The 26,160-nt window shown below is 42.3% G+C and overlaps 2 protein-coding genes across 2 annotated transcripts; one reads left to right on the top strand and one right to left on the bottom strand.

The window, feature by feature from the left end:
- Positions 1 to 282: 282 nt before the first annotated feature.
- On the bottom strand, positions 283 to 6,322 carry LOC114013668 (neuropeptide Y receptor type 6-like). Its single transcript, XM_055812465.1, has 3 exons — positions 6,072 to 6,322; positions 3,723 to 3,814; positions 283 to 3,624 (listed from the first exon to the last, which is right to left on the bottom strand). The coding sequence occupies exon 3, from the start codon at positions 2,582 to 2,584 to the stop codon at positions 1,463 to 1,465; it is 1,122 nt and encodes a 373-aa protein (XP_055668440.1). The 5' UTR covers positions 2,585 to 3,624; positions 3,723 to 3,814; positions 6,072 to 6,322; the 3' UTR covers positions 283 to 1,462.
- A 10,602-nt stretch (positions 6,323 to 16,924) lies between these two features.
- HNRNPA0 (heterogeneous nuclear ribonucleoprotein A0) lies at positions 16,925 to 18,750 on the top strand. The gene has a single exon (XM_055812815.1). The coding sequence runs from the start codon at positions 17,277 to 17,279 to the stop codon at positions 18,210 to 18,212; it is 936 nt and encodes a 311-aa protein (XP_055668790.1). The 5' UTR covers positions 16,925 to 17,276; the 3' UTR covers positions 18,213 to 18,750.
- Positions 18,751 to 26,160: the final 7,410 nt, after the last annotated feature.

The following is a 26,160-nucleotide window of genomic DNA, read 5'->3' on the forward strand; positions in this document are numbered from 1 at the left end:
AGAATTTTACAGCCTTAAGGTAAGCTCCATCATAGCTGAATCATCAAGGAGCTAATTGTAATTTGAGTGTTAGTTCTCCTTGCTTGGGGGGGGGGGGGGCATCAGTAACTGCCGAAGTTAGAGAATAAATTACAAGGAATTTTTTGGACAAGTGTTAAAACAAGGGTGATTTTTGGAATGATAAAAATAAGGGGGGGCTTTAGCAATATAGTTATTATAATATATATAATATAATCAATTATCTTTAACTTGAACAAGAGGATGCATGGTGATTTGTTGGACTGAGGTATTCTAAATGTTGTATTTAAACAGCCCAATGTTGACCAATTATTTATGTTGGCACTGTAGCATGGATGAAGAATATGTTTGGTTATTTTTTTATGGCCATATTGCAAAGTGTTTTCTAAAATATGTTACTTTGAGAAAAGTTGTGTTCAGTATTACACCTTTAGGCTTCTATGCACTGTGTTGCAAAAGAAATTGTTTTCAAACAAGAGTCCAACAGAAATGACAACACGTGCCTCAAGCGTGGCCTCTTGCTAGTGCAGAAATGTGGAGAAAGATATTTCTGAAATTAAAACATAAACCTAATTTTCTACTCAGAGAGGAACCTATAAACTGGATAAGCAGCTAAAAAAACTTACTCTGAATTCCTAGTGTGTGTGTTTGATAATGGAGATTCTAAAAGGTCGGTTTGAAGGGCCAGGGATGATGGTAGCGGAGGAAGCAATGATCTGTACTGGTGGTTTGGAGCAGAATACAGCGCTTTTAGGAGAGATGCTAAGTATGTCTTTCATCTTGAACAGCATTAATCTGAGTGGAATTTGCAGTACGTCAAATAGAGCCTGTATTAGTGCTCATTAAAAAAAAAAAAAATATCCAGCTCTAGCCTTTTTCTTTGTTAAAATACAATTTCTAGGCTGAACTGGTACTAAATCATGGCAAACTGCATGCCAGGGATGGAAGAAAGTTAAAGGATCTGCCTTCCAGTGTGATCTGCCTACGAACTGTTGTACAGATTAACCAGAGGTGGGAACAACGTAGAGTTGGAAAATTAAAAGGCCAGAAAACAGTCTATGAAAAGGCTGATGAAGTCAGGAATGCCCCAGTATTCATGGTTTACTTGGTGAAGCCAGGTAAACTGTAACAGTGGCCGAATTGGAAATATTTTTACTGGTGCTAAGGTCGTATGCCAGTGACTTGGAAGTTGTGGATTAAAAAGTAAGATGTTAATACAGTTTATAATTCATTATTATTGATCTTTAGGACTCTTGGAAGTGGTTTATTAATTATTGATACTATCATAAAGTACCTGTTAAGAGTATGCCTATGGGAGCGTAATCCTGGTTTTGCTGAACTAAATGGCAAAGGCTTCCTCTAAACCCAGCGGTAACGTGATCAAGACCTACAGAAAGAGGTCATCTGCAACAAAACACAAAATGTTGCGAGATGTTGGATTATTTTAGATAACCACAGGGGGATTATTTAATTTCAGAGATCCCTTAGACGCATCCGTTTGCAGATTGGAAAGGGCAATATTTTCATACTCCTCTTGTGATGCCGAGCATCTGCAGTGGTGGACTAACGACATCAAATCCTTCTGAAAATTCTTGTTGAGAAATCCATAGAAGACAGGATTGATGCATGTTGAGATCATGGCCACAAGGTGGCATATTGTAAATGCCAGGTTATGATTACAGCTCATTAGTGCCTCATGGTTCCAGTCAAAAACAACATTGAATATATTGAGAGGCAACCAGCAAGCTGCAAAAGTGACAACAATTGATATCAACATCATATTAATCCTTTTGTTTTCACTCAGTCTGCTGTCATTCTCTCTCAACCTGTCTATTTTACCGTGTCTCCTTCGAAGACATACGAATATCCTGAGATAGCAGATAAAAATGAACCCCAGTGGGAAGCAGTACTGGAAAACCAGCAGACTAGTGGTAAAAATCAGTCGCTCTGTAACAGATGGCCATGCTTCGATGCAAGCAACCTTGTTCTTGTAGAAATCGCTATGGACAGACAGATGTTTGAAGGGTTCATCCGTTAATTGGTGAAATACTAGAAAAGGAATGGATATTATGAGGGAAAACCCCCAGATGAAAAGAATTCCCCAGTAAGCATGTGAAATATTAGGCTTCCAGCCACGTGGGTTCACAATTAACTGATATCTCTCGATGGCAATCAGTACAAGTGAGAAAATGGAGACTGTGACGGATATACTTTGTATAAAAGAACTTACTTTACACATAGCTTCCCCAAATATCCAGTAGTCCATTAAGGTATATGCAACTGTGACAGGAATACACATGATACAGATCAAAACATCTGATAAAGAGAGGTTGGCAATCAGAATGTTGGTAACGTTTTGAGCTTCTTTCCGTCTCTTTATTATAAAAATCAAGCAAAGATTTCCAAAAAGCCCCACTATTGTAACTAATGCGTAGGCTGTAATGAGCAAAAATTCTGCAAGGAAGGAAGGCTGGCACGTATCAAAGTTCAAAAACTGAGAATAGCTAATATTAGAGAGAGTCTGATTAAACAGAATCTCACTGGGATGCTGTATGGCTTTATCCATCGTGAAGCATCCCCCAACCTATGGACAAAACCTAGTATGGTTTAGAATACGCTTTGTATGGGGCTTTCCAAGGCAACGATTACTATGAGTCTATCATAGTTGTTGTCCTTGAAGTTTTGATCAAATTTAATTTAATTAATTATAGCACTGGAAAAGCCCGTGGTTGAGCATTAGTGGGTGTATGTATATAGTTATAGATAGATGCAGGCTGTTGCCTTTCCGAGGTTCTGCACTGGCAGCGTTACAGACCTGTAACTGATGGTGAAGTACAAGAAATAGCAGTGATAGCTCTGATTAAACTTGTATGAACATTTTCATACAACTCTTCTTTTAGCAACTGTGGATAAACTTTTCAAAATAAAATAATTTAAGATCTCTCTCAGCCAAAGATTTATCAAAGTTTAAGGAATTCCAGTAAGGATAATCAGTTGCTTTTTTTATGATCAGAAAAGAAGAATTGGGTCCTGCCATCACATTGCTAGCTTAGACATCACACACATTTTCTCTAGAACTACAAAGCAATGTAAGCTAATACATCAAATCCCTCTGGCTTAATCAAAATGATAGGTGCTAGAGCTTAAGTGATATTTAACACCTCTATGAATGGCACCTGTAAGGGAGTTTCCTTTCTGTTTATGTATTAAAGACAGCGTGTCCTTTTTCGTCAATCTAATTTGACAAAAATGTAAACCAAAGATCACATCTTAGTTCTACACATAGTTAATTCCATATCAGTGGTTGCCAAAGGTTGTCTCATTTCCCTACACACCTTTCACTGTTGTACAAGTTTGACAAATGATGCCCCCCAAATTTTCTCAAATTTTTTTGACCCAGAGTTGATTCTTCTTCCAGTTCTAACTTAAACAGGTGTCAAGCAGAAAAATCTATTAGCACAATTCCATTGCTATAAAAGTAATATTAATGCGAAGAATTGGCTTCAGCAGAATATCTTGATGGGTCTGAATTTATCACTGAGTTAAAAAGTTAATCTTAAATCAAAGGCTCACCAGCTCTCTGGCCAGAAAGAGGTTGTTTCCAACCTGGGAAAGGAAAAAAAGAAGGATGTGAAGAGTTGTTGTTAAAATTGAAAGATAAGTATGTTCTATGCGTACCTTTCAAAACTCAACTCTTAACTCACCTTAATTCCTTTTTGAAGTAGGAATTATTGGGAAACTAGCTGGAAGGAGGTCATTCTTCACCTCTAGTAATAAATACCATAGTGTTGAGAGCCTGTGGAGAAAGAATGAAGAAGCAGTGGGAAGTTAAAGAGAATGCACAGGAAGAAGGGATAGGTGGATGTTTTGTTATTACTAGAAATAAACTCTTTATGCATAGAAATTTGTCAACCTTTTTATAGAAATGATTGCCATTATTTAATCACTAAGGAATAAAGTTTTTTTTCGTTGCTTGCATGAGATTAAACATCAAATCCAGGGTTAAGCTGAGAACTATGATTCTATAACTGTTTGCCCCACAGGCACTCAAAGAATATTCCAGCCAGAGCTACATCCTGGACTGATTTATCCTGGTACTTTTGCTTGACAGAGGTCTGGGTTCTTCAAATTAAGATTCTAAAAAACACCCCCAAAACAACACAACCACCTCTGGAGCATTATTACTACTCTCTTTCTGACTAAAATACACTTTTCAACTAACGTAGTCATGTTGGAGTGAAAGTGGCTGTAGATTTATGTGACTATGTGTGGCCCTGATGTTCCAAATACAACTGAATTTGTGGTCAGGGGCTAACGTTAAGCCCTGTAGCCCCCCTGAATAACCCACCTGGCTTGGTTACAGCTGTATTTTGGGAATGACATGGAAACCTGTACAATCATGCTGCAAAAGCTGTTGAAGTCTAGTGGCCCAGGTAGGGTGTGTAGTCCCTCACAGGTGTCCCTACCCCAGCAGGGCAAGAGCCAGAGCCATGTACCATACTGTGCGTGTGTGTATATATATATATACGCATATATATATATATATATACACACATACATATATATATATACACACACACACGCACATGTATACTACTGTGCATGTGCCAGCTTGCAGAAACTCTTCCAGTGAGTCCAGGAGGAGTGAAAGGGATGCCGAAGGTAGCACAGTCGCACCCTGCACACACTGATGATGTGGCTGGGCAACACCCTGAAATGCCCTGTAAACCCTGGGGCAGCACGAACTGCCTGGCTGAACTTCTCACACAGAAGGATCCGTGAGCTGGATGGGCAAGGGGCCGGGCGGTGGTAAATGTTGCCCTAATGAGCTTCGCTGCCTCTTTAGATGTGTAAGGTTCTAGAGCCTGGCTGCTTTATCCCAAGGGTGATCTTTCTCGGTGCGCTGCCCGCGGTTTTCACCCGACTCACACAGATCTGTGCCCTGCCCTTTGAGAACAGATCAAGTGTTAGCAGGGGATCGGGCTTGGAAGCAAGATACTTTCAAAGACAAGCTCTGCTCTTCTCTGCTTTTTATGTGAGCAGGAGAAGCTGTGGGGACTCTAAGGACATGAGGCTGAGCCAGGTTTGTAATATTTTATGCACTATTTATTATGCTTGCTTATTTATCCATGGTTGCACAACACAGTTTGATAGCAAGTGCTGAATGTCCTCTCCCAAGAATTCACTGTGGGTAGCAGGGCTTCTTTGGCACTTTCTACCATTAAGGAAAAGTCCCTGTACCGACCTTCTGATCAGTTCACTCACTACATCAGCTTTAGGCACACTAATCATCTACATTGTCCTTTTTTCAGGAAAAAGATTAATTTCCTTACACTGCTTGGTTTGTACAGTGAGTTAAAAAGTGTAGGTTTTGGTACATGTCATTCTGCAAGGCAATTTAAGCATTTCCGTGGCAATAAAACAATTACACCTGTCTTGTTTAAACATCTAGAGTATTCATAGTATTAGAAAAATAAGTTACACAAGTACTTACTGCAGCATGTTGAACTATGTTGTAATACATACTGGTATTTTTTTTAAGCTAATAAATATTAGCAGAATCGGCATCCTTCAACTGCAACTACAGCTGATATCAGAATTGATGTATTTAATAAGAGAACTAATTACTTCAACCCCTAACCCATGTATTTTGAAAAAGATTCTCTACCATAGTGAGAGTTTAACGCTGTGAGAAATGATAATCCACCAAGCCTAGTTGTTTCATTCCTCTAGATTCAGAAACGTTACTGAAACATGCATAAGCAAAAGAAAGTTAAAAGCATAGTCTAAAGAAAATGAGTTTTAAAAAAGCTTTCTCTCCTAAATATTTTCTTACCTATGTTAGAGATGCATAGCCCCATCCTTTCAAAGTGACCAGTAAATGTTTCAGTTGTAAACATCATCTGTTTATTAAGTTCCAAAGTATTCCACAGATAAAATGTGAAGGAAACTTTCCATTCAGTTTTAAATATAGGATATAGAGAATACAATAATCCTTTAAAATATATATTTCAGGAACTTTTGCCAGTTTTATGGATTTTCTGACTTCTTACCTGATGAAAAATTCAAGTCATATCCACACTGCCTTTCACAATTTGTCTTTTTCCTTTTTGAGTTAATTACAAAGCCAGCAAACACATCTCCTTTGTGTATAAAAGAATCCAAAGCAGAGCCATCTGCTGCCAAAGCAATACTTAAACTCTCCTTTCTTCTCTTTCCGAAACAAACCACAGTTCCACAATTTTCAACTGTGACTGAATCCACCAGTCTGTAGAAAGGCTGCTGAGGAATAAAGCAAGCTCTGGAATCCACGAAGAGGCGAGCAGCAATGAGCAGGGAGCAGAAAGGGCTAGTAGTCATGGGGATGGATTTTCCTCCACGGTGCGGCTTCCCTCCACCCTGTCAAACACCTTATCTTGCAATTTCATTTTCAATTATCTTATCTGTTCTGCAGTGCAAATGTTTTCCTTATGTTGGATTTCGAACATAAACATCTGCAGATGGCTTATTGCTTTTTTAACTGAGAGAGATATGAAAATACAGTAAGCTGCTTAGAAAGGGCATGCACATCCTATCAAGTGTATCATTTGCTCTCTTGCAATTAAGATCATCATATTTTCCTTATGAATTACTATTTTAGCTTATACTCTAGAGATACGAAATTACTCCTGAAAAGCAAAGCATGGCACACTACACTGGCACATATTACAAAGGGACTTTATTGTTTTCACTGTTTTCCCAGTAAAAGCCCATACCTTTTATAGTCACTTCTTTATAAAAATTAGCATTCAACGTTTCCCTGTTAAATATTTAGAATGGATGTTTATGGGACAGGAAAGGAACTGTTTTTTTTCTTAGGGTGTGCTATCTGGTACATTGCTGTTTAAACTCTTGAATTTGTACCTGGGTCCACTTAACCCCCAGTATCTCAGTCTCTTACACTGAACCATCTTGTGGCTCTCCAGTACTAGAAAAAGCAACAGCAACAGAAAATGGTCCAGAGTTAGAATGTGTCTGTATGGGGACAGACTCGGGAAAACTAGACGAGAAGTCCCTGTTAAATTAGAGAAGTTGAAACCTGCAGACAAAATATTTGAGAGTATTGGAGTCTGTTTTACTGCATCTGGGTTTTTTGGGTTTGGTTTTTTTTTTGAGAGAGAATGATTCTGAAAAGCAGTAGTATTTTTGAGATGAGCAAGACTGATGCTGTACCTAAAGTACAGGTTAGAACTAATTATCTGAAACTAATTGTTAGTTGTCATGCTATTCTATTTGTAGAAAATAGAGGTGGAGGAAGCCTCTGAGATCAGCCAGATGAACCTCCTGCTTCTAGTATATTTGCAACTATTCATGATATGTTTGTCTAACCTGGTTTTAAACATCTGTGGTAATCCTAGATTAGCTATTCAAGTGCCTAATTTACTGTTAGTAAGACTTCCTTAACACCTCCCCCTAAAATTTCCTTCACTTTAGTTTAGCCCATTGCTTTTTATTCTAGGAGTTTTAACGAAAATGCTACAATCTAGCAATGTGAATATGATTTTCTAAAACATTTCTAGCACTTGCTGGTTTTGATAATGTCAAAAATACTAGAAAAACAAAGCTTCTAGTTGTAGTGTGACCCAGGAAGTTAATCAAGACCTAAACACGCAATGTGCTGGATATGCATCAGAACAAGCCATAAAAATGCATTGTCTGTTTATAAAGGAAATACATGAATAAAATTAAAAGGTGTTCTGATTCTATTTATAAATTTCAAACAAAGGTTGGGTTGCTTATTTACATAGGTCTCTGTTTCTAATATAACACTCTATGCAAGTCCTCTGTCTCTGGAAAGACTGAAGTGTTTAACGAGTGGTCCCCTCGGTTTTATAGTCACATCAATCTGCTGCCTTCTGTGGATTTAATTTTGTCATAACCCATTTTGTTGTGAATTAGATTGCATCTGATATCAGAAGCTTGTGGGCGTTAGCTGCTCTTGGTTTGTTTATGCCTGATGTCAAAGGTATGTATGCTAAATGGAACCTATAGCTGTGTAGGAGGGGATCAAGATACGCTATTTTCAGCCAAATGCTGTAGCGTCTGTTTGCAAAAAAGGTTAATGGATAGCGGAATTGCATTTACTTTATGTAAATGATAGTGTTTATTTCTAAATTGCTCAATATTAAGTGATGGGAAAATAGCCTTTATCAGTAGATGCTGATAATGAACTGCAAGGCAGAACTGCAATTGTAGTGCAAAGCAGACTTTGTATGTAGCCTGATAACAAACATTTAAAACATATTGCAAATAAGACTGCAATTGGCTTGCCAATGTCAAGTGTAAATTTAGTAACTCTGCCTTTGTGGGATTTCAGCAGTTCAAAGTTGACTCTATACCGGGGGAAGTGGTAGGCGTTTTGATATGATTTTCAAAGAGTTTTATTAGGGATTTCTGTCTCGTTTTGCAAAACAAACAAATGAACGAGAAACCTCAGAAAAATCAGTGTGCTGATTCTTGCTATACTGAATGCCAATCATTGTACTGATTATCACCTCATCACAATCCTTGCTGTAAAAGTCTGATCCTAAAAGCTTTCCAGGCATGATATTCATATTGAAATCAATTGGAACATCTTTTCCAAACATCGGGTTACACAGCAGCTAGAGGCATGACCTCAGCTTGTGTAGATGTTCCCAAGGTGGTTTTAAACCAAGTAGCAGTTAACTAGTACAAGCACAAAGCTCGGGGCACTGTCGCCTGAACCAGCCAGCTCACAGCTAAACAGTGTCCGTGTCCGTGAAGTGCAGTCTCGTCTTGAGCGCAGTGAAGGCTCCCGGGCTATGGCATATAGACCATGTGTGGAAAACCAGGGGAAGTGATTGGGTGCCACAATAAACACGTTTTGGAACTTTAAGTGGGTAATAACATCTGTTGTGCTGGCAACAGCCCGTTGGTGAAAAATGCTGTAGCATGTTAAGTCCTTTGAGCTCACCTTTTGCTTTGGCATTTACACGATTCCTTGCCCAGCAGGAATCTTTGCTGATGGGTGACCACACTAAGCTTTGCTTGGTTGCTTCTCCCATGTAGCTGTGCAGCAGTCCTTGTTCCTGCCAGGTGCAGCCGCCTTCTTCAGGAAGAAAGATTTAGTAGAGATGTAGACATACGATTTCTCAGCTTCTTAGGTGAAAGAGTTCTTTAACAGCAGTTTGGCTAAGAGCTGGTTCAGTGACCTGTAACATCTCTGAAGGATCTGGAATATTTCTTCCTAATAAGTATTATTCTTTTATAGCCCTTCAAAGAGGCACAGAGAAATAAGCAAGAATAACTGGACATCTCTTGTGTTAGTGTCAGATCTGCCGGTTAATGTCAGGAAAGTAAGATAATATGCTATGATGGAGGAAAAACACGGTCCCTTCACATTTTCCTGTTTCAGGGAGACATCAACACCCTAATACAGTATCTCAGCAAATAGGTTATAATTTGACCAAACTAGCAACATCTGAACATCAACTAAGTATGCACTGTAAGTTTTTCTCCAAAGATAATGCAGATAAAGAATCACAGGACGGGTCAGGGTTGGAAGAGACCTCTGGAGATCACCTAGTCCAATCCCCTGCTAGAGCAGGTTGTTCAGAGTCATGTCCAGGCAATCCAAGAAGGACTGATGTATATGTGTAAGTTGGAGTACTGCTCCATGATGCAGAGTTTTTTTCCTAATTGGAAAAAATTATCGGAAAAGTAACTCGGGTTCACTACCTGGAATGTAGGTTTCACTCCATTGTATTGCGTAGCTCAGGGGAATAGTTTTGCAATATCCTGGATGCTTCATTCTGGTCCGTACCTCTCAATTAGGTCATGCCTAGAATGAAAAGTCAACTGTTCTAAAATATGCTTTAACTTTAAATGAGTTACTTATAACAGCATATCCATTTTTAAAATTATATCATGTCATGAACTTTCAGCTAATTTCTGGACCTTATTCAGCCGGCATACAATCGAGATGGAGATTGGTATACTCTCTGGCTGGAAGGTTAGCATCTTTGTTTTTTGGGTCAGCCTACTAGAAACTAAATATGTGAGCAACTGTAATAACAGTGTGACAGCATTAATTCATATTTTATAATAGTTTTCACTTTCCAAACCCTGATTCAGTCCTTTGTAGCTTTCTACAGCTTCCTCAGCTGATCTTTTCCAAGAGGGATCTCTGCCATAGAATGAGTTATTTCAATAGCTCTCAGATTTTGGGGGAGTATGATAATCTGCATCTCTGCTTTTGTGTTTTCAACCCCCCCGCATTCTACAGTCTTTTTATAATGACATTGTGAGCACCAAACCCTGTGATTCTCATGCCAGCACATCTTTCACTGCCCTAATTGTTAATTAAGAAATACTTAAATAATCAGAAGTTTTTTTCCCATTAATCTCAGTCTTTTTCAATTTTCCTACATGCTTCAAACTGTAGTAACAGTTTTGATTTTTCTGAATTAAAAATATGAATTCTAGATTGCTATTTTGTGTCTAGAAAGCCTTGCCTGTATACACCAACTAATTTTAAAATTTCTTTGATAGCATGGATACTTACAGCTAATTTCGGGCAGGTATATACTGAACTTCATAGCATAACTCCTCTGCTGTTTTCAAATAAAGCTAAATGTCAGTCATGCAAAAACACCACAACAAACACCCTATAGAGGCTCTGTGGAGTTAGAAATAGATGGGACCCAGGAATAGCTAGCGGGGGGAAAAGCAAGTAGATCTTAATTTAACTGAAAAGCGCATAAAGAAAGATTTGTAGATGAGAAAAGGTCAGAGCATGGCTGAGATTGCTTCTGGCTCCAGCTCTTTCCTTGGCAAAACTTACGATCCTGGTCTGCCCTCAACTAAGATACAGTGAAAGATCTACCCCCTTGCGTCTGTCACTGCATTGCTAGATTCTTTGATCCTTACAAGAACCTTGATTTTTCCGACCGTATTTTGCTGTCTTACCTTCATCCCATCACTCCAAATTATGACCAGCTCTTACATAAACTTTTAAGCAAAAGAAAAAAAGGAAACAATCAGTTATGACAGAATAGCGAAAAGATGAAAGAGGGAAAAAAGAAACAGAGCTTCAGAGGGAAGAGGACAGAGGGCAGGATTTAAGGAGAAATGGTAATGTAGGTCCAGAGAAAAGGATGCAAATTCAATTCTCTGATGATTTTCCTCTTCACCTTTCACAAAGGCGTGTTTCTCCCTTTCAGAACACTCCCCTTACATTGGCCTCAGGGAAGATTTTGTTCAGCAAGCTTGAACTATTGATACTACTTACTGAAGAAATAGTTCCTCTGGGTTATTCTGTAGTTACCTTTTTATCTGTAGAATCTTATTTTGCATTAAGCAAATAAGAGAGGTGTAGTGTTTTATTCCCCATCTGAATTTACACATGGTAGAAATTTTTATCCAGAGGAGTGTCATGTTCAAACTTCAGGTAGGCAGAAGACTTACCTAGTTTCCTCTCAGTGCATTTTTATCAATCTTTTTCAATGTAAACCAGTGCTAATTCATGACAGTCACAAAAGCAAGATCACAGATTTCATGTTTATGCAGATTGGCGTACAAACAGCAGAACAGAGTGAAAGATAAATCTTTTGCCAAAAAAGTAAGAGCTCTCTCGAGGACAATTGTATCTCTTATAAGAAGCTCTTCACACTCGTAGCTAAAGCAAGGGGCCAGGATGGGGAAGTTTGTGCTGCTGCTGCATGTTTTATCGAAAATATCTTCCTATGAACTGCAAAATTATCCTCTGCCTGAGGTGTCGATTTGGGTAGGAGCAAGGCTTCCAAAAGTCTAAATAATATCTCTTTGACATGATTGGATTAAAAAACCTTTCCTGGGTGTGTGAGGATCTCAGAGTAATCAGGGAAATTATGGTTTGAATGCCCTCTATGCCCAACTGTTTCCACCTATGCACATTTAGAAAAATCAGGATTAGATCTGTCTATAGCAGGGATGATGTCATTCCAGTCTTCAAGGACCATAATGTCAATGCAGAACTAATTGAGCAAACAGTCTGCGTGACGGAATCCTGTAGGCTGCAAAATGCTTTCCGTCTGCCGAAAGGCAAAACCAGACCTAAATCTAGAGGACTGCACTATACTAACAAAACAAACTCATAAAAAATCCGGTTGATATGCTTATATTGTTTTAAAAAGATGAAGCAACACTTGTTGACTATGGAAGCCAACACACCGATACAATCTAGATTAGAGGCTAAACAAATTAAAAGGCTAGGACTTTGTGTTTATATGAGGGTTTAGATAATCAAAATATCTGTTAGAGCTGATTTTGACTTCCTAGTGTCCTTCTATTGCCCCGATGCTCTTTTCCAAAACTTCAATAGTCATTTTCTGTCTCAGAAGATTGGACCCATTAAACAGCATGACAGAAGTGTGTTTCTTTAGTGTCAAAAATTGCTGTAAAAACTTCCTTAATTTATTTTTCATCAACTTTGACTAAGAATATATGGTAGCATAAGAAGCCTGGTGCTGGAAAGGGACTGTTCAGGCCTGTGTTTTACGATCTCTTAAGCGGTGATGCCCTCCTGTGGGCTCTAGGTAGTGTGCTTTCTACTGGAATAATGAATGTTTTATGCATGAAAACAATGTGTTTTTCCTTCCTTCTGGTACTGTATCGCTAACATATCCCATGAGGACATTAACACAGCGCATTATTTGGCCAGTGCCTCTGGTTTGAGAAACACATTTCCTTTAGGTAATATTACAAGCGCAGCTTTTTTACTTGTGTTAGAAACTGACGCTACTTATACAATGAATTTTATTCTATAGGTTGCTATCAGAATTGAAACAATGTAATGCTGTGACTGCCCAGTCAGGAGCAGGACAGTATGTATTTCTCTGTAATGGTGTTTGCCTAAGAACTTTTAAATACGTGGGATGATACTATGTATTTACTTGCATGCAGTTAAAAGCAGTTTAAAAATACAGTGGAGAAACTGCTGTAGCTGTTGGAGTGCTGTCTGTTCTAGCAGACTTGTCACATCTCACATGCACAGTGCCAGACTTGCTCTTTGGTGCTGTGCTTGTGTATCTCGCGTTCGCGATGGCTCACTTAGCAAGAGGGAAAGGCATGTTTCAGGAGCACATAAAGGCACGCAGTTCACAGGAATGTATATATAAGTGACGTGGTGCGCTGATCGAGTGACTGGACGCCTCACCAGGCAGGAATCCAAGAGGAGCTGGAGGTCTGGTTGGAGTCTGTGGTGGCTCGGATGACCTGGGAGGTATGAAGGTCTGTGGGGTATGCAGGAGAAACTGGGGCTCAGCTATCTGGGAAAGTCAGCGTCACGGGAGCCTGGTGGTACGTGTCAGGGCACATGTACGTTTGCTGGGTGCTTGGTCCTGCGTGGGCTGGACTCTGAGAACGTGATTTTGAGCGAATACATGAACTACGCGAGGTCACTTACGTGGCAGCTGGGAAAGGACAGTGGGCAGGAGGGCACCAGGTCAAGTGAAGTTTGGTCTTTCTGTAGTATCAGAGGAGACATTTCTAACTGCAGGAGATGGGTATATGTATTTTAAAGGCGTTTTCCTTTCATTAATCAAGCAGTCAGAAGTGCAAATGAAGAGGAAGCTGTTGGGCTATACCTGAGTTGTGTCAGTGACTGATTTTGCTGACTGATTTGCTCACATCTTAAAGACCCTCATCTCCTCCTCCTGCTGAAAGCAGCAGTGACTCCTGTCTTTGATCTCTTCCTTGGCCTACTTGTCTGTCTTGCTTTCAGGGAGAAAATATGAGCGGTAAACAAGTGCTCTGTTTTCTTTGTTACCCGTTGAGAATTAGCCTCTCTTAATTTTCCTTCCTTTTTGCTGTAAATTATTAAGGTTCTATAAAACTCTCATGGGTTGTTTTCTACATGAACCAGATATTAATTTATCTTGGGAAAGGCCACACATTTCTTACAATAAGTGGTAGGCAAAATATATTTTTGTATTTCCTGTAATTGTGTGGAGCTTGCAGACAGCCTTTGGGAAGAAACTTTTTTTTTAATAAGTAGGATGTGCTTAGTTTAAAACCACAAATATTTGAGTGACTTTATGGGCACATTCTCTTTTCTAAAGTTAGATAAAATGATTGTGTCTGTTCATGCATTGAGATAAATGGATCTAAACAGGTGACATCTTTCCCTGTAAGTGGTTGTCAAACATGGTCATTTAATATTCCTGTCATAATAATAAGATACTCTTAACAGACTTGGCTCTAACAGAGAAAAAAAAATCCAATTTAATAAAACAGAGATCACCATATTGCAAGTAATATTCCTACTGGTTAATGGTAATCATAGTGTTTGAGACTAAAGCATGAAAACTTGGCTTGCTGATAGGAAGGAAGGCAGAATTTTACCAGCAGTTAAACTCTGGAGTTGACACCATCTGATGAGGAGTAAGGAAGAATATTCATGCTGAAAATGTTCAGCCCTCTGGACTTCATCTGGGGCTGTAGTTAACTGACCTTGTGGCACAGTCCATGTTACATGTGTCTGCGAGTCTCCACGGGTGTGTTTCCACAGCAGCTGATCTAAATCAGGGGGATGTAGCAGCTCTGCTTCCTCCCTCCTGCCAGCGCCAGCACACATGGGATTGTGCAAAAACCAGAAAGCTGAGGCGGCTACAAAATAAGCTCCCTTTCATGGTAAAATTATTTTTGGCTGTCTCAGTTCTCGTCAGTGGATGGCTGTGTGTTTGCCCAAGTGACAGGGCTGGCACATGGGAGAAGGCAGGATCACATGGCTGGAGGGCTGGAGTGCAGCATTCCCAGCACAAATCAGTTCCGACAACTGTGAAACTACATCCTGATACTATGCCTAGTACAAAGCTACCCACCAGGTCGGGAGGATTGGAATATTCAGTTTATACCTTTATAAAGGCTCCCAAGATGGGTGTTGGATGGAAGACTATACTCTTCTCCCTGAACAAGGGACAAATATTGTGTCTGTCAGGGGATCCAGGGCATGATCTTGCTGGAAACCAGGTGGTCTGATAGTTATTTTGTATTAACCCAGTTCCCCAAGCCTCTGATTTCCAGTACACTACTCTGGATTTCCCATCTGTGACTCAGGAGGGTGAGATGACTTGTGCCTGTGAGGTTTGGTGTTAATGTTCTTGGATGGTGTGGAGAATAAAATAACACGGACAGGCTTTTGAAAGCCAAGCACTGGAATATAAAACAAGTACTACATAGGTGATGTCAAGATTTTTTGCGGGACAAACTCTTTCTTTGGAGGTGCAGTGTCTGACAAATACTGCAATGGTCAGAAATATTCCCAACCTTTGCTAATTGGTAGAGATAATAAGACCCTTTTTCATCGGGAACAGTGTCCTGAAATTTTTGGAAAACATCTCTTTTGCATTATCATCATGGATGAGACAAGACAGACCCGCTTTTCAGGATCTAGCGCCTGAAAAAGCAAAGCAACAGAAAACAAGGAGCAGAGCAAAGAGGGAGAGGTGCCCGAACCGAGGAGAAAGTCTTATCGTGAGTAGACCCCACAGCGTATTAGCATATAGATGTACTCAATAAAGAGGGAGAGTGGGTGGGGTGCTCTATGTATGGATGCTTTAGTGCTTCATGAGTTCTTGAGGTTTGTGCTCACTTTAATATATTTGATTATATGGTTATTCTTTCAAAGACTGTCTCAATGTCTAAGGAGAAACTTTTCTCATTGTGGAAGTAATGAACAAAGGAAGAAGCCACCTGAAAAGGTTGTGAAACTGCCTTCACTTGAAGGTTTTAGAAACAGATTAGGTAGTTATCTGTGAGGAAGACTAAGTTAACATGAGTTTCAGAAACTGTGCGGTGCAGGTGCTAGCGTGACTAGTAAAATGGCAAGTCACCTTGTCACCTTCAGGGAAAGAAAATCTCACCACAAAAATCGTTTGGAGCTCCAAAAAGAAAAAGGTTTGCACACCCTTGAGCAGCTCTAGTTATTTCTCTACGAAAATACCGCCTTTTCAGCGCTAAGGAGAGATTTAGGGGTGAGAACAGAAGGCAGTGAGAGGGCTGGAAAAAGTCTGGGAAGCAGGGGAGGCGAGAAGGAAGCTTCTTGAGTGAGCAGGTTTGGTAGCTGGGAGCGTGCTGGAAAGGCGAAACCGGATGCGAACGAGGGGCGAAGAGCCAGCTAACGCTGGGGGGGGTGGGACGGGACGGCGGGGCAGGCGGGAACGGGACAACCCGGCACGGCTCCAACCCCCGGAGCAGGGAGCCGCTGCCCGCCAGCACTGCCCTGCCCGCGGGGCTGGGGGCGGCCGGCCCGCCGGGGAGGCGAGGGCGCAGGGCTGGGCTGGCCGAGGCGAGAACGGAAGGCAGCCAGATGGCAACGAGAGTCCTGCCGGCCGTCCATCGGCCCCGCGCCGGCCGTCCATCGGCCCCGGCCCCGCCCGCGCCCCGCAGGCCGAGGGAGGCGCCGCGGCCGCGCGCCCCTAACGGTCACCCTTTCAAACCCTCCCGCGCGAGCCGCCCACCGACCCTCGCCCGCTGCGCCCGCCCGCGGGGCGGGGCCGCCGGCAGAAGGCGCGCGGCCAGCCCGGAGGCGGCCCATTGGCTCGCGTCCGCGGGCTTGACGCATTGGCGCTGCCCGGGCCGGCGGTGGCCCCGCCCCTCCGCTCGGCGCGCGCAGAAGAGACTTCGCGTCGCCGGCCGCTACAGCGCGACGCTATTGGCCGCCCGCCGCGTCTGTCAGCGGCCAACCCCGGGCCTCGCTCCGGCGCGCGGCGGAGGTCGCGCCCTCTGGTTAGTCGTCGCGCTCGTCGATCGCGGCCGGAGCCCCGCCCCTAAAGGTGAGTCGCGGGCGGCTCCAGCGGCGAGCTCTCATTGGCTGCGCGGGCGCGGGGGGCGTGCGCGGCGGCGGCCGGGCGGGCGGGGCTCCCAGCGTCCCCTTTGTGTGGGCACCAGTCGCCGGCCGAGCTCTTGAGAAGTAGCAGCCGCCATTTTGTGCGTGCCTGTGTTTTCCCCCACCCCCACCCCCCTTTCTGCGGGAGCGGCGGCAGCCGGGACGCCCCGTCTCTTCTGCGGGTCAGGTGAGGCGAAGCGAAGGCGTTGGGCCAGGCCGAGGGGACCATTGCCGGCGGCTGCCGCAGCCGTGAGGTCGCGCTGTTCGCAGCCAGCGAGGGGGAAGAAGCGGCAAGACGGAGAAGGGGGGGAAAAAACCGTCAGAGCTGCCCCCCAACAGGAGGAGGAGTCTCGGCGCCAGGCCCAGGCGCAGCTCCGGCACCGGCGGCAGCATGGAGAACTCGCAGCTATGCAAGCTGTTCATCGGCGGCCTGAACGTGCAGACGACGGAGGCCGGGCTGCGGGAGCACTTCGCGGCCTACGGCACCCTCACCGACTGCGTGGTGGTGCTCAACCCGCAGACCAAGCGCTCCCGCTGCTTCGGTTTCGTCACCTACTCGGCGGTGGAGGAGGCCGACGCCGCCATGGCCGCCTCCCCCCACGCCGTGGACGGCAACGCGGTGGAGCTGAAGCGGGCCGTGTCCCGGGAGGACTCGGCCAAACCGGGGGCCCACGCTAAGGTGAAGAAGCTCTTTGTGGGCGGCCTCAAAGGGGACGTGGGCGAAGGGGACCTGGTGCAGCATTTCAGCCAGTTCGGCCCCGTGGAGAAGGCCGAGATCATCGCCGACAAACAGAGCGGGAAGAAGCGCGGCTTTGGCTTCGTCTATTTCCAAAACCACGACGCCGCCGACAAGGCGGCCGTGGTCAAGTTCCACCCGATCCAGGGCCACCGCGTGGAGGTCAAGAAGGCCGTGCCCAAGGAGGACATCCAGTCGGGCGGGGGTGGCGGCGGCTCCTCCAGGCCCTCCCGGGGAGGCAGAGGAGGAGGAAGGGGTCGGGGCGGCGGCGGATCCGGCAACCGGGATCACAACGGCCTTTCCAAAGGCGGCGGCGGTTACAATAGCTACGGCGGCTACGGTGGAGGAGGCGGCGGCGGCGGCGGCTACGGCTCCTATGGCAGCGGCTCCTACGGAGGCGGAGGGGGAGGCGGCGACTACGGCAACGGGTACGGCGGGTTCGGCAGCTACAGCCAGCACCAGTCCTCCTACGGCCCCATGAAGAGCGGCGGAGGAGGTGGAGGAGGGGGCGGCAACTGGGGGGGCCGCAGTAACAGTGGACCGTACAGAGGAGGCTATGGTGGGGGAGGCTATGGGGGCGGCTCTTTCTGAGCTGGAGCGCCCATACCCATCGGGGGTGGCGTGGAGAGCCCTCCCTTTGATACGGGGCAGCTTCTAAATGGTTTCTCCCCTCATTCGCCGAAGGGCAGCTCCTTTTAAATGCCTCCCTGCTGTGGGAGCAGCTCCTAAATACCCCCTGGGGGTCGCCTCTGCTGCCTGTGCCACTTCGTTCTCTCTGAAGATGGACTGGGCCCCACACACACATACTTTGTGTTACAGTCATTGATGGACTCTATTTTTTTATTATTACTTGGACCTTGGTCGTTTTTATACTAGCAACGAAAAAATGTCTTGTTTTAATTTGTTTTTTGGGGGTATGGGGTGGGAAGTGTCTTGCTGATCTGGAGTAAAAACTGGGGAGGGTTATGGGGGGATTTCCTTTGTTGTAAGGACTCGATACCTGGCTACTACATTTTTTCTACAAAATCTACTTGGATCCCATGACTGAATTAACATTTCTGTAAAGGAGGAAAAAATCGTTTTTACGTTTTTTATTTTTTAAATAAATCATTGTGTTCATTGACCTTTACATGTCTAATTTTTTTTCCTAGGATCCATTCCGTACGGTTTTAAGACTTTTCTAGGTTTGAAGCAAGTGTTGCTCTGCTTTAAAATCTATGTACTTAAAGTAAGTATTTTATTGCCAGTAAAGGTCCTAACTGACTTTTTTGCTACCCCCCAGTGGATTTATTGGATTTCGAACACTCGACAGAAAAATTTTTGAAGTACTAATCTGTGGATGTGGTCTGATGTTTGTTTTTTCTTTTAAATACTCGTTCTCACTCATGCAGTTTGTGTACATCCACCATCTTGTACTAGGCAGTTTGACGTGCTGACATGGTTGGTCAATTTTTTCTATAGGACTTTTTCATCAACGTATGTACTGTGTAGTTTTGAAGAAATAGTTTGTGTTAAGCATGTGCTTCATTCATATAAAATGTTCAGAATTTCCAATTGCTTAGTTTCAAGTCCTCTTATCGGTTTGTCTGTGTATGATTCCTTCCAGGAAAGGGTCGACGTTTATCCCTTTTATTAAACGCATACTTGTTTTCACAGTACCGGGTTAACAAGACTTTTTCACTCTGAACTATTGTCGTTCTTTAAAGTTCCCGAGAATCTCTTGCAGCACCATCTACCGACAGGATGGCAGCCCCCTTGCTGCAGGCTTCATTACAGCAGGAGTAAAATTGGTTTGCTAACAATTGTACTAGACTTGTGAAAGTTATTTTATGCCGCTAGATGACTGGTGTAGAATGCAATGACATCTGCATGTGAATAAAGATGGGCTCCATGAGTATTGACTGGAAAAAAGGAATGGATTTGCAGTACCTGCCTCAGCACGTATTCTTTTATTTTTATTTTTTAAATAATTGCAATTGCCCGTATTTCAAAAAGTGATAATCTAAACTACATGGGCAAAGTGCTATGATAAATGAGCCAGCTAAGTGTACCAGTAACATAGGTGCCAGTTGTAAAGCAAAAATATCTGTGTAGTCTGCTTGATTAACAAATGTATATTTGTAGCCCTTTCACGCAATAGAATTAAAGTTTGTTGTTTATTAAAAAGCATAATGTTTTAGGGGAAAACTGCCTTCCTGCATAGAAAAATAGAATAGCAACGTTTATGGATATCAAATAAAGAATTGAATTCCTTATATGCTTGAGTGAGAGTATGTATGATATGGGGCATGGATTTAAAAAGTACAAAGTTACTTTGACTTCAGCTTTCTAAGCACTTAGTCTTTAATGCTGATGCTTTGTGAGACTGTACCTTAAAAGCTGGTTTTTGCTTTGCTCCAGATATGCAAGAGACCGGGCATATAATTCCCACTGATTCCAGTGGAAAGTTCGATGTCTAGGACTTTGTGCCTCTGGGTTGAAGGATTTTGCATGAAACTTCAAGATACTGTCAGTCTTTGATGTCAATCTAACCTGACACTGATTGTAGTTGAAATTAGTTGTCTTGTTGCTGTTAGAAGTAAAACTAGCATCAACTTAGTTACCTATGTGAGCTTAAATAAGCAGGACAACCTTTTGCTATCATCAGGATTTTAACCAAGAGCCGAGTTTCCTCTTGATTGCTATAAGTTACGGCTTTTACAGTGAAACTGGTTCTCTTTGGCTTAGCTTTTATAAACAGGTTCCAAGTAACTTGCTATTTGCAATTGTATTGTAATTTTTTTAATCTCAAAAAGCTTGTTAGCTGCTGCTGTGAATCAGTATCGCTGATACGTTGTTGAAAGTGCAAGTCATTTCAGAGAAGTATTTGTAAAATGCTGCAAGTACCAGCTCTTGGGGGCAGACAGCTTCAGGTGGTTTGTTTTATTTCAGCTCACAGGGCTTGAAATTTTTTACTTTACCTTTGCACTTTAAAACCATGTTGGACAGTCATCCTTGAACTTCCCTTGAAGCACAGCTTTTCTTTTTGTAGCTGAAGTGAACTGCTGAGTTCTAGGTCTTGTGTTAGTTTGGGCGTGTGATTTAGACCCTTGGAATCGTGAATTGCCTTAACCTTATCAAGGGACAGCCTAGCTTGGAAAGAAATGGTTAAATTCACCTCTGTGATGTGGTTTGTCAGTTGACTTGGGAAGGTAAAGGTTTGTGCACCAACTGTAGCTTTATGGTATTTTCACGTTATGTGCCATGAAAGAGTATGTTGATACTAGAAACTAGATTTTTTAAAAAGTGACTTTGTGTGCGAATCTGGCAGTTTTGCCAGGCTGTAGCTTGATTTTGAGAATTGTACTGAAACCTGCTGTTTGATTATCTATGTAATAGTCCTCTTGTAGAACTAATGTCTTCTAGCATAAGTAGTAGATCCCAGAAATTGCACTTACATAGGGAGTATGCTAACTAATTTCTCCCTCAAAAGATTGTCATCTGCGTAACAATGTTCTGTGATGAGTGTCTTGAGTAGATGGGACTTGATTTACTCTGACCTCGTCTCTGGGGAGCAATAACTTCCTTGTAACAATGCAGGTAACATTTGAGTGACTCGTGTAAGCGCTTGTTTAGTAAGGAGCAGCAATGCTAGGATGTGCCATGGAATATAGAAAGAGGTGCAAATCTGTACTGGACAGTGTTAAAGACACAGTGATTTAAAGCCACTGACTATAAACCTGCTTCTAGTACGTTTCCTAGTGAACAGAAGAGATTTGTTGATAAAGCTTTGCTTATGTATTTAATGGAATTTAGTAATTTTCTGACCCCTGGGTGGATTTATCTGCATAGAGGTGCGTAGGAAGAACTGAGATGAAACAAAGTATATGGCTGGCAGGTAAATAAAGAAGTTTGTGACTGTGCAGTCGCTTTAGGATCATCACGGAAATAGAAATAAAGTAACTTGAGTTTGCTGTTCCTTAAGTTTGTAATTGAGATTGGAAGTATATGTGTCTGAAATTCTCTCTAATTTTAACAGCTTTCTGTTCAGGAATGAGTGCTGGATTGTGTTGGTTTAACCTGTGAGAAATAGGACATGAGAGCAATTCGTTTACTTTCAGCATTTAATAATGAAAGTAGAAGTGCAGTAGTTTTCTTAAAACACAGATGATGTTCTTTTTTGTAATTGCATGAACAAAAATTCCCCAAATGTAAGCTTTTCAGAGACTACGGTATCACAGCATAGCTCAGTGTGTTGTGATGTGCACACAGTTTTTTAACAGAGATGGGTTTTCGTGTCTGCTCTAATTTGTTCTTGATTCTGCTTCTTGTGTGACTTGTAAACTTTATTTGGCTAATAAAATTAGCCTAACATACACTTTTATAATACTGATGACTACTGCATTAAAAAGAAACATGCTAAACACCTGTATATGTAATAAATTGGTACTTGCACAGATCAGTGGAAGTACCTCTCACTTGTTTTAACATGAGGCGATGAAAAGGTAGTTTTGAACATCAGTAAGAACTGAAACAGCTTTGGTGACAGGAATTCTGTGGGTCACTGACTGTATTACAGCTGTGACAGATTTGTGAAATAAAAGCTGTGCCTTGCCCTGCAGGCTTGTGTAGTATCCCAAGGTGGACAATCTTTACCCTCCAGAATTGAGCAAGCTTTCCGAGTTGTGTTGTGTGTTGACATAGTTGCAAGCTGTGCAGCTGCAGCACTGGCTCTTGGACTCCCAGCTCCGCTTCCAGGAGCGTGGAGCTGCTGGGAGGCCAGCGGTGTGCACAGCGGGGGTACTGCCAGATGTGCTTGAACTCTTATCAGATACTCTGTGCGCACATACATAACAGTGAAGCTGAAATATTTCAGGTGGTTAAAAATGTAATCTAGAGTTCTCAAATGCTTTATGGTGTTCCTCCCCGCCCCAGCCTAGATCCCATCTGTAAAGCAAATTTTGCTTTCATTTAGCATTGAAAGACCTAAGTGGATAGCGTAGGTCGGAACACTGGTTTATTATCCTGCCCTGTCAGCTGATATTGTTGTCGCAATATAATGGCATTCCTGTTGCTGCTGAAAAGGGTCTGAGCCTGAGTGGTGCTGAGGACCCCAACCTCCTATTCAGGTCTGAAAATAGAGCAGCTTCTTTTTTCTGCGTACTTCAGAATGTTCTTCCTAAAATGCAAAGGTTTGGTTAAAATTGTTAATTAGTCTCTATAAAATAAAACTGAAGGACACCCTTCTGATAACGCACACAGTGAACAAAACCGTGGTGCGTTTGTGGGAATGGGGTTTTGCTCCTACAGTCTGTGAGATGATTGGTTTTCTAATAGAAGGTAGCTTATCCAAGCCTTTTAAAAAGGATTGCTTGTCCTGTTGTGGCTATTATGGATTAGAGTTTATCATGTAATCAAGTTAGTGCCACATTTATGTGGTATACGTTATTACGGACCTCTGTTTTCTAAGCTATTTAATTGGAAGAAGGTATTTGCAATACGTTTTTCGAACTATGTGTCTATGTATAATACCTTGGATTAGTATCAGGTGATTGAAAGTGTAACACCCAAAATGTCAGTCTTTCACCTTAACCGGAGGTATAGTTTACAAAACAATGGGTTATTTAATATTTTTTGCAGAACTGATTCTGTGATCGGGTGTATGTATCCCTTAAAGATGAGTTTTCTGCTTGTTACTTTTGTATTTCTTAAATGAATAAAACAGTTGCATCCCTGCTTCACTTTAAAATGTATTTCACGATGCAAACACGCCATAAGGAGGTTTGAGCCAGCTTGAACGAGCACTATTTGCTTTGGTCGATGGGCTTTGTTTAGGCCTCCTATTGAAGTATTACTACTCGACTATTTCTGGTATGTGCGTGTATACCCCCACACATACATCACCTCTACTTCTATTTACCTTTAATGCGTATTTATTTGGTTTGTAATGTAAGTACTAAAATTGACGGGTGTCAGATGCGTGTTTCTTGTAACAAGGTGAAAGTGTTTTTATATATCTTTACCTAGGAATTTTGTATCATTTACAAATATATACTAGGACTTGTAAAGGGGCTGATGGAGGTGGGTGCTTTCCTCCTTGATGTTCCTTTGACAAATCCTAGTTTTTCTGCCTTCTCTGCTCCCAGAACTCTCCTTGATTTCTCTAAAGGGGAGGAAATATATATATATATATAGTCACTTTTGAACTGATGCCTCTTGTTCCTGTGGTTCTAAGAGTGTTTTAATCATATCTATATTCCCTGTAAAAATGTGTAACCCATCTTGCAGGGAAAATGGGTAGTGGGAACACTGAAAGAGCAAGGGCTGTAAAATTATAGTTTGGTGCAGAAGAGAGACATTCTTCAGATTCTTCTATTTCCTGTAGTTCTATCTGAATAGATGGAACGGTTAAAAAGATGGAACACTTCACGTCTAGGCTGTAGAAAAAAAAAAAAGCATAAAATAATCAAATTCAGGTACTGTTCTCTGTCCTCGGTTCAGCCTTTGCCAGTGGGAGTCCTAACTAAAATGTGCAGCAGCATTTTCTTAAGTACTTTTTCGGTGCGGTTGATCTTGGCGTAACGTTCTTTTTCCTAGGAGTCTGTTAGGCAAAGCTGTAGCGTTGCCTGTGCTGTTCTAGAAAGCGTCAAGCTTAGAGTACTGGCTATTCTCAGGTTGTCAGCCATCCAAGTAACCAAAGCTCCTTAACTTTGAAAACTAGATGTCAAGCCCAGTCAGACTAATAATGCCATCTGTCTGAGGCATCTGGATATTAACCCTCCTAGTCTGGTGCATACAGTTTCATTCCTGAATGCTTTCACAAATGGGAAATACACAGATTTGGAAAGAACAGCTCTTCCTCAAGAAACCAAAAATCCCACTATGTAGCACTACGTATAGTTTTGATACATATTACATTCATTAAACTACTATAAATATCTCTTTTAATGTGTAATGCAGTAAGGAATTGATGCCAATTTATAAAGGGTTTAAGTTTCTGGCTGGAAATGTGTCAAGATGCTCACTACCACCAAAGTACAAATTGCTGATGAACATTGCAGGAAAATTCCTTAGAAGCAGAGTGAGCTGATGAATCTAAAATACTTAAGTTGTTCAAATGCTACTTTATACTGTGCAATTGCCAACTAATTTGTCTCACAGAAGCCCTGTTCTCACTGGGAATACTGTTTTGAATTGAAAGACGTGCAAAGCCACACGTCTGAAAATATGCTGTTAGTCTGTAATCTGGTCAGTATAACGGATGAGTATCTTCCCAGTCTCTTCTGTCATTTCTGTAACTCTTGTTGCTTTCTGTGGTTTTGCGATGGATTTTTTCTATTTTGCAAAAAATTTTGCTTTCCACAAAATCCTGGAGGGAAGGAAGCGTGATTCTTGTCACTGCAGGCACTGATTGGGAAGAAGAAAGATCAGGAGTCCAGTCTGTATTTCCAGCATGGGCTTGGATTAAAGCAATGATGGATAAAATGTATGAGTGGTGTTTGCGGCTGGAGGTTCATGCTTTTTTACTTGTTCACTTTCTCCGTGGATCAATAATCTTGTTTTCTACATACGTACTAACACGGGTTCAGTGGCAAGCCTCCCTCTCCCAGCCACACACCTCGATGAACAAATCACAAAAACGTGGGCAGGATATGGCCCTGGGGGGAGGCTGGGCTTACCTAGCTGTCACATAAAAGCACAGCACTATCAGCTGTGTTTTGAAATGGTTTACTTCTATTTCATCCTCCAGGTGCCCTCCCTGCTCAAAAGGGATGTCCTCTGGTTTCGGGCTCGCTGGCTGCTCTCTGCAGAATCACGAAAGACTTCTGATACTTGGTTCTCAGTTTTCTCTGTGTGGTTATCTAGGACCTTTTCAGGTTTTTGTTATCTTTTATCTGATAACAAACTCATCTGAAGTTCTTCACTGTCTGATTTCATTTGGGTTTGTTTCATTTTTTGCTTTCTGCCACTGCTGGAATAATGATGCTCTTACTGGGGAGAGCTCCTCTGAGTCCTGTCTGATGGCAAATTCAGGACTTCTCCCCTGCAGAGCACTGCAGGCTGGCTATAGTGATTGCTAATGCCTCTTGCGTAGGATGTGTAGCAAAGTCCATCCTGCAAGAGCAGTAATGCTGGCTTTCTGCTGTTACTTTCATGGAGATGTATCCTCCTGAAAAAAACGAGAGATGCCCAGGAGCACAAGGGGCAGTGTCAAGCACCTGGTACGCATTGCCGTGTCTTTTTGCTTTTAGGCCCACCCATCCAATGTTTTCTGCAATTTTAAATGCAGGCAAGTTTTTTTTTTTTCCTGTACTTGTATCATTTAGAAGTAATGGTTAGTTTTCTTTTACTCACCCAGTGCCAGCTAGAATCTGGGCTTCTGCTCTGGGGTATCACTGTTACTTTTAAAGCCTCTTTGAGGTGTGAGCTGAATGACGCAGGGGCACCACGTGTGTTTTGGGAATGTTGCGTTGGGTTTGTGTGTAGCTGGTGGCAGTGGACAGCTCTTACTGCCTGTGTACTGGGGAGTCAGCTGGGAGGGAGCTGAGGAACATCACCT

The sequence above is a fragment of the Falco peregrinus genome, chromosome 8 (assembly GCF_023634155.1).
Source record: "Falco peregrinus isolate bFalPer1 chromosome 8, bFalPer1.pri, whole genome shotgun sequence".
Classification (NCBI taxonomy): Eukaryota; Metazoa; Chordata; class Aves; order Falconiformes; family Falconidae; genus Falco; species Falco peregrinus.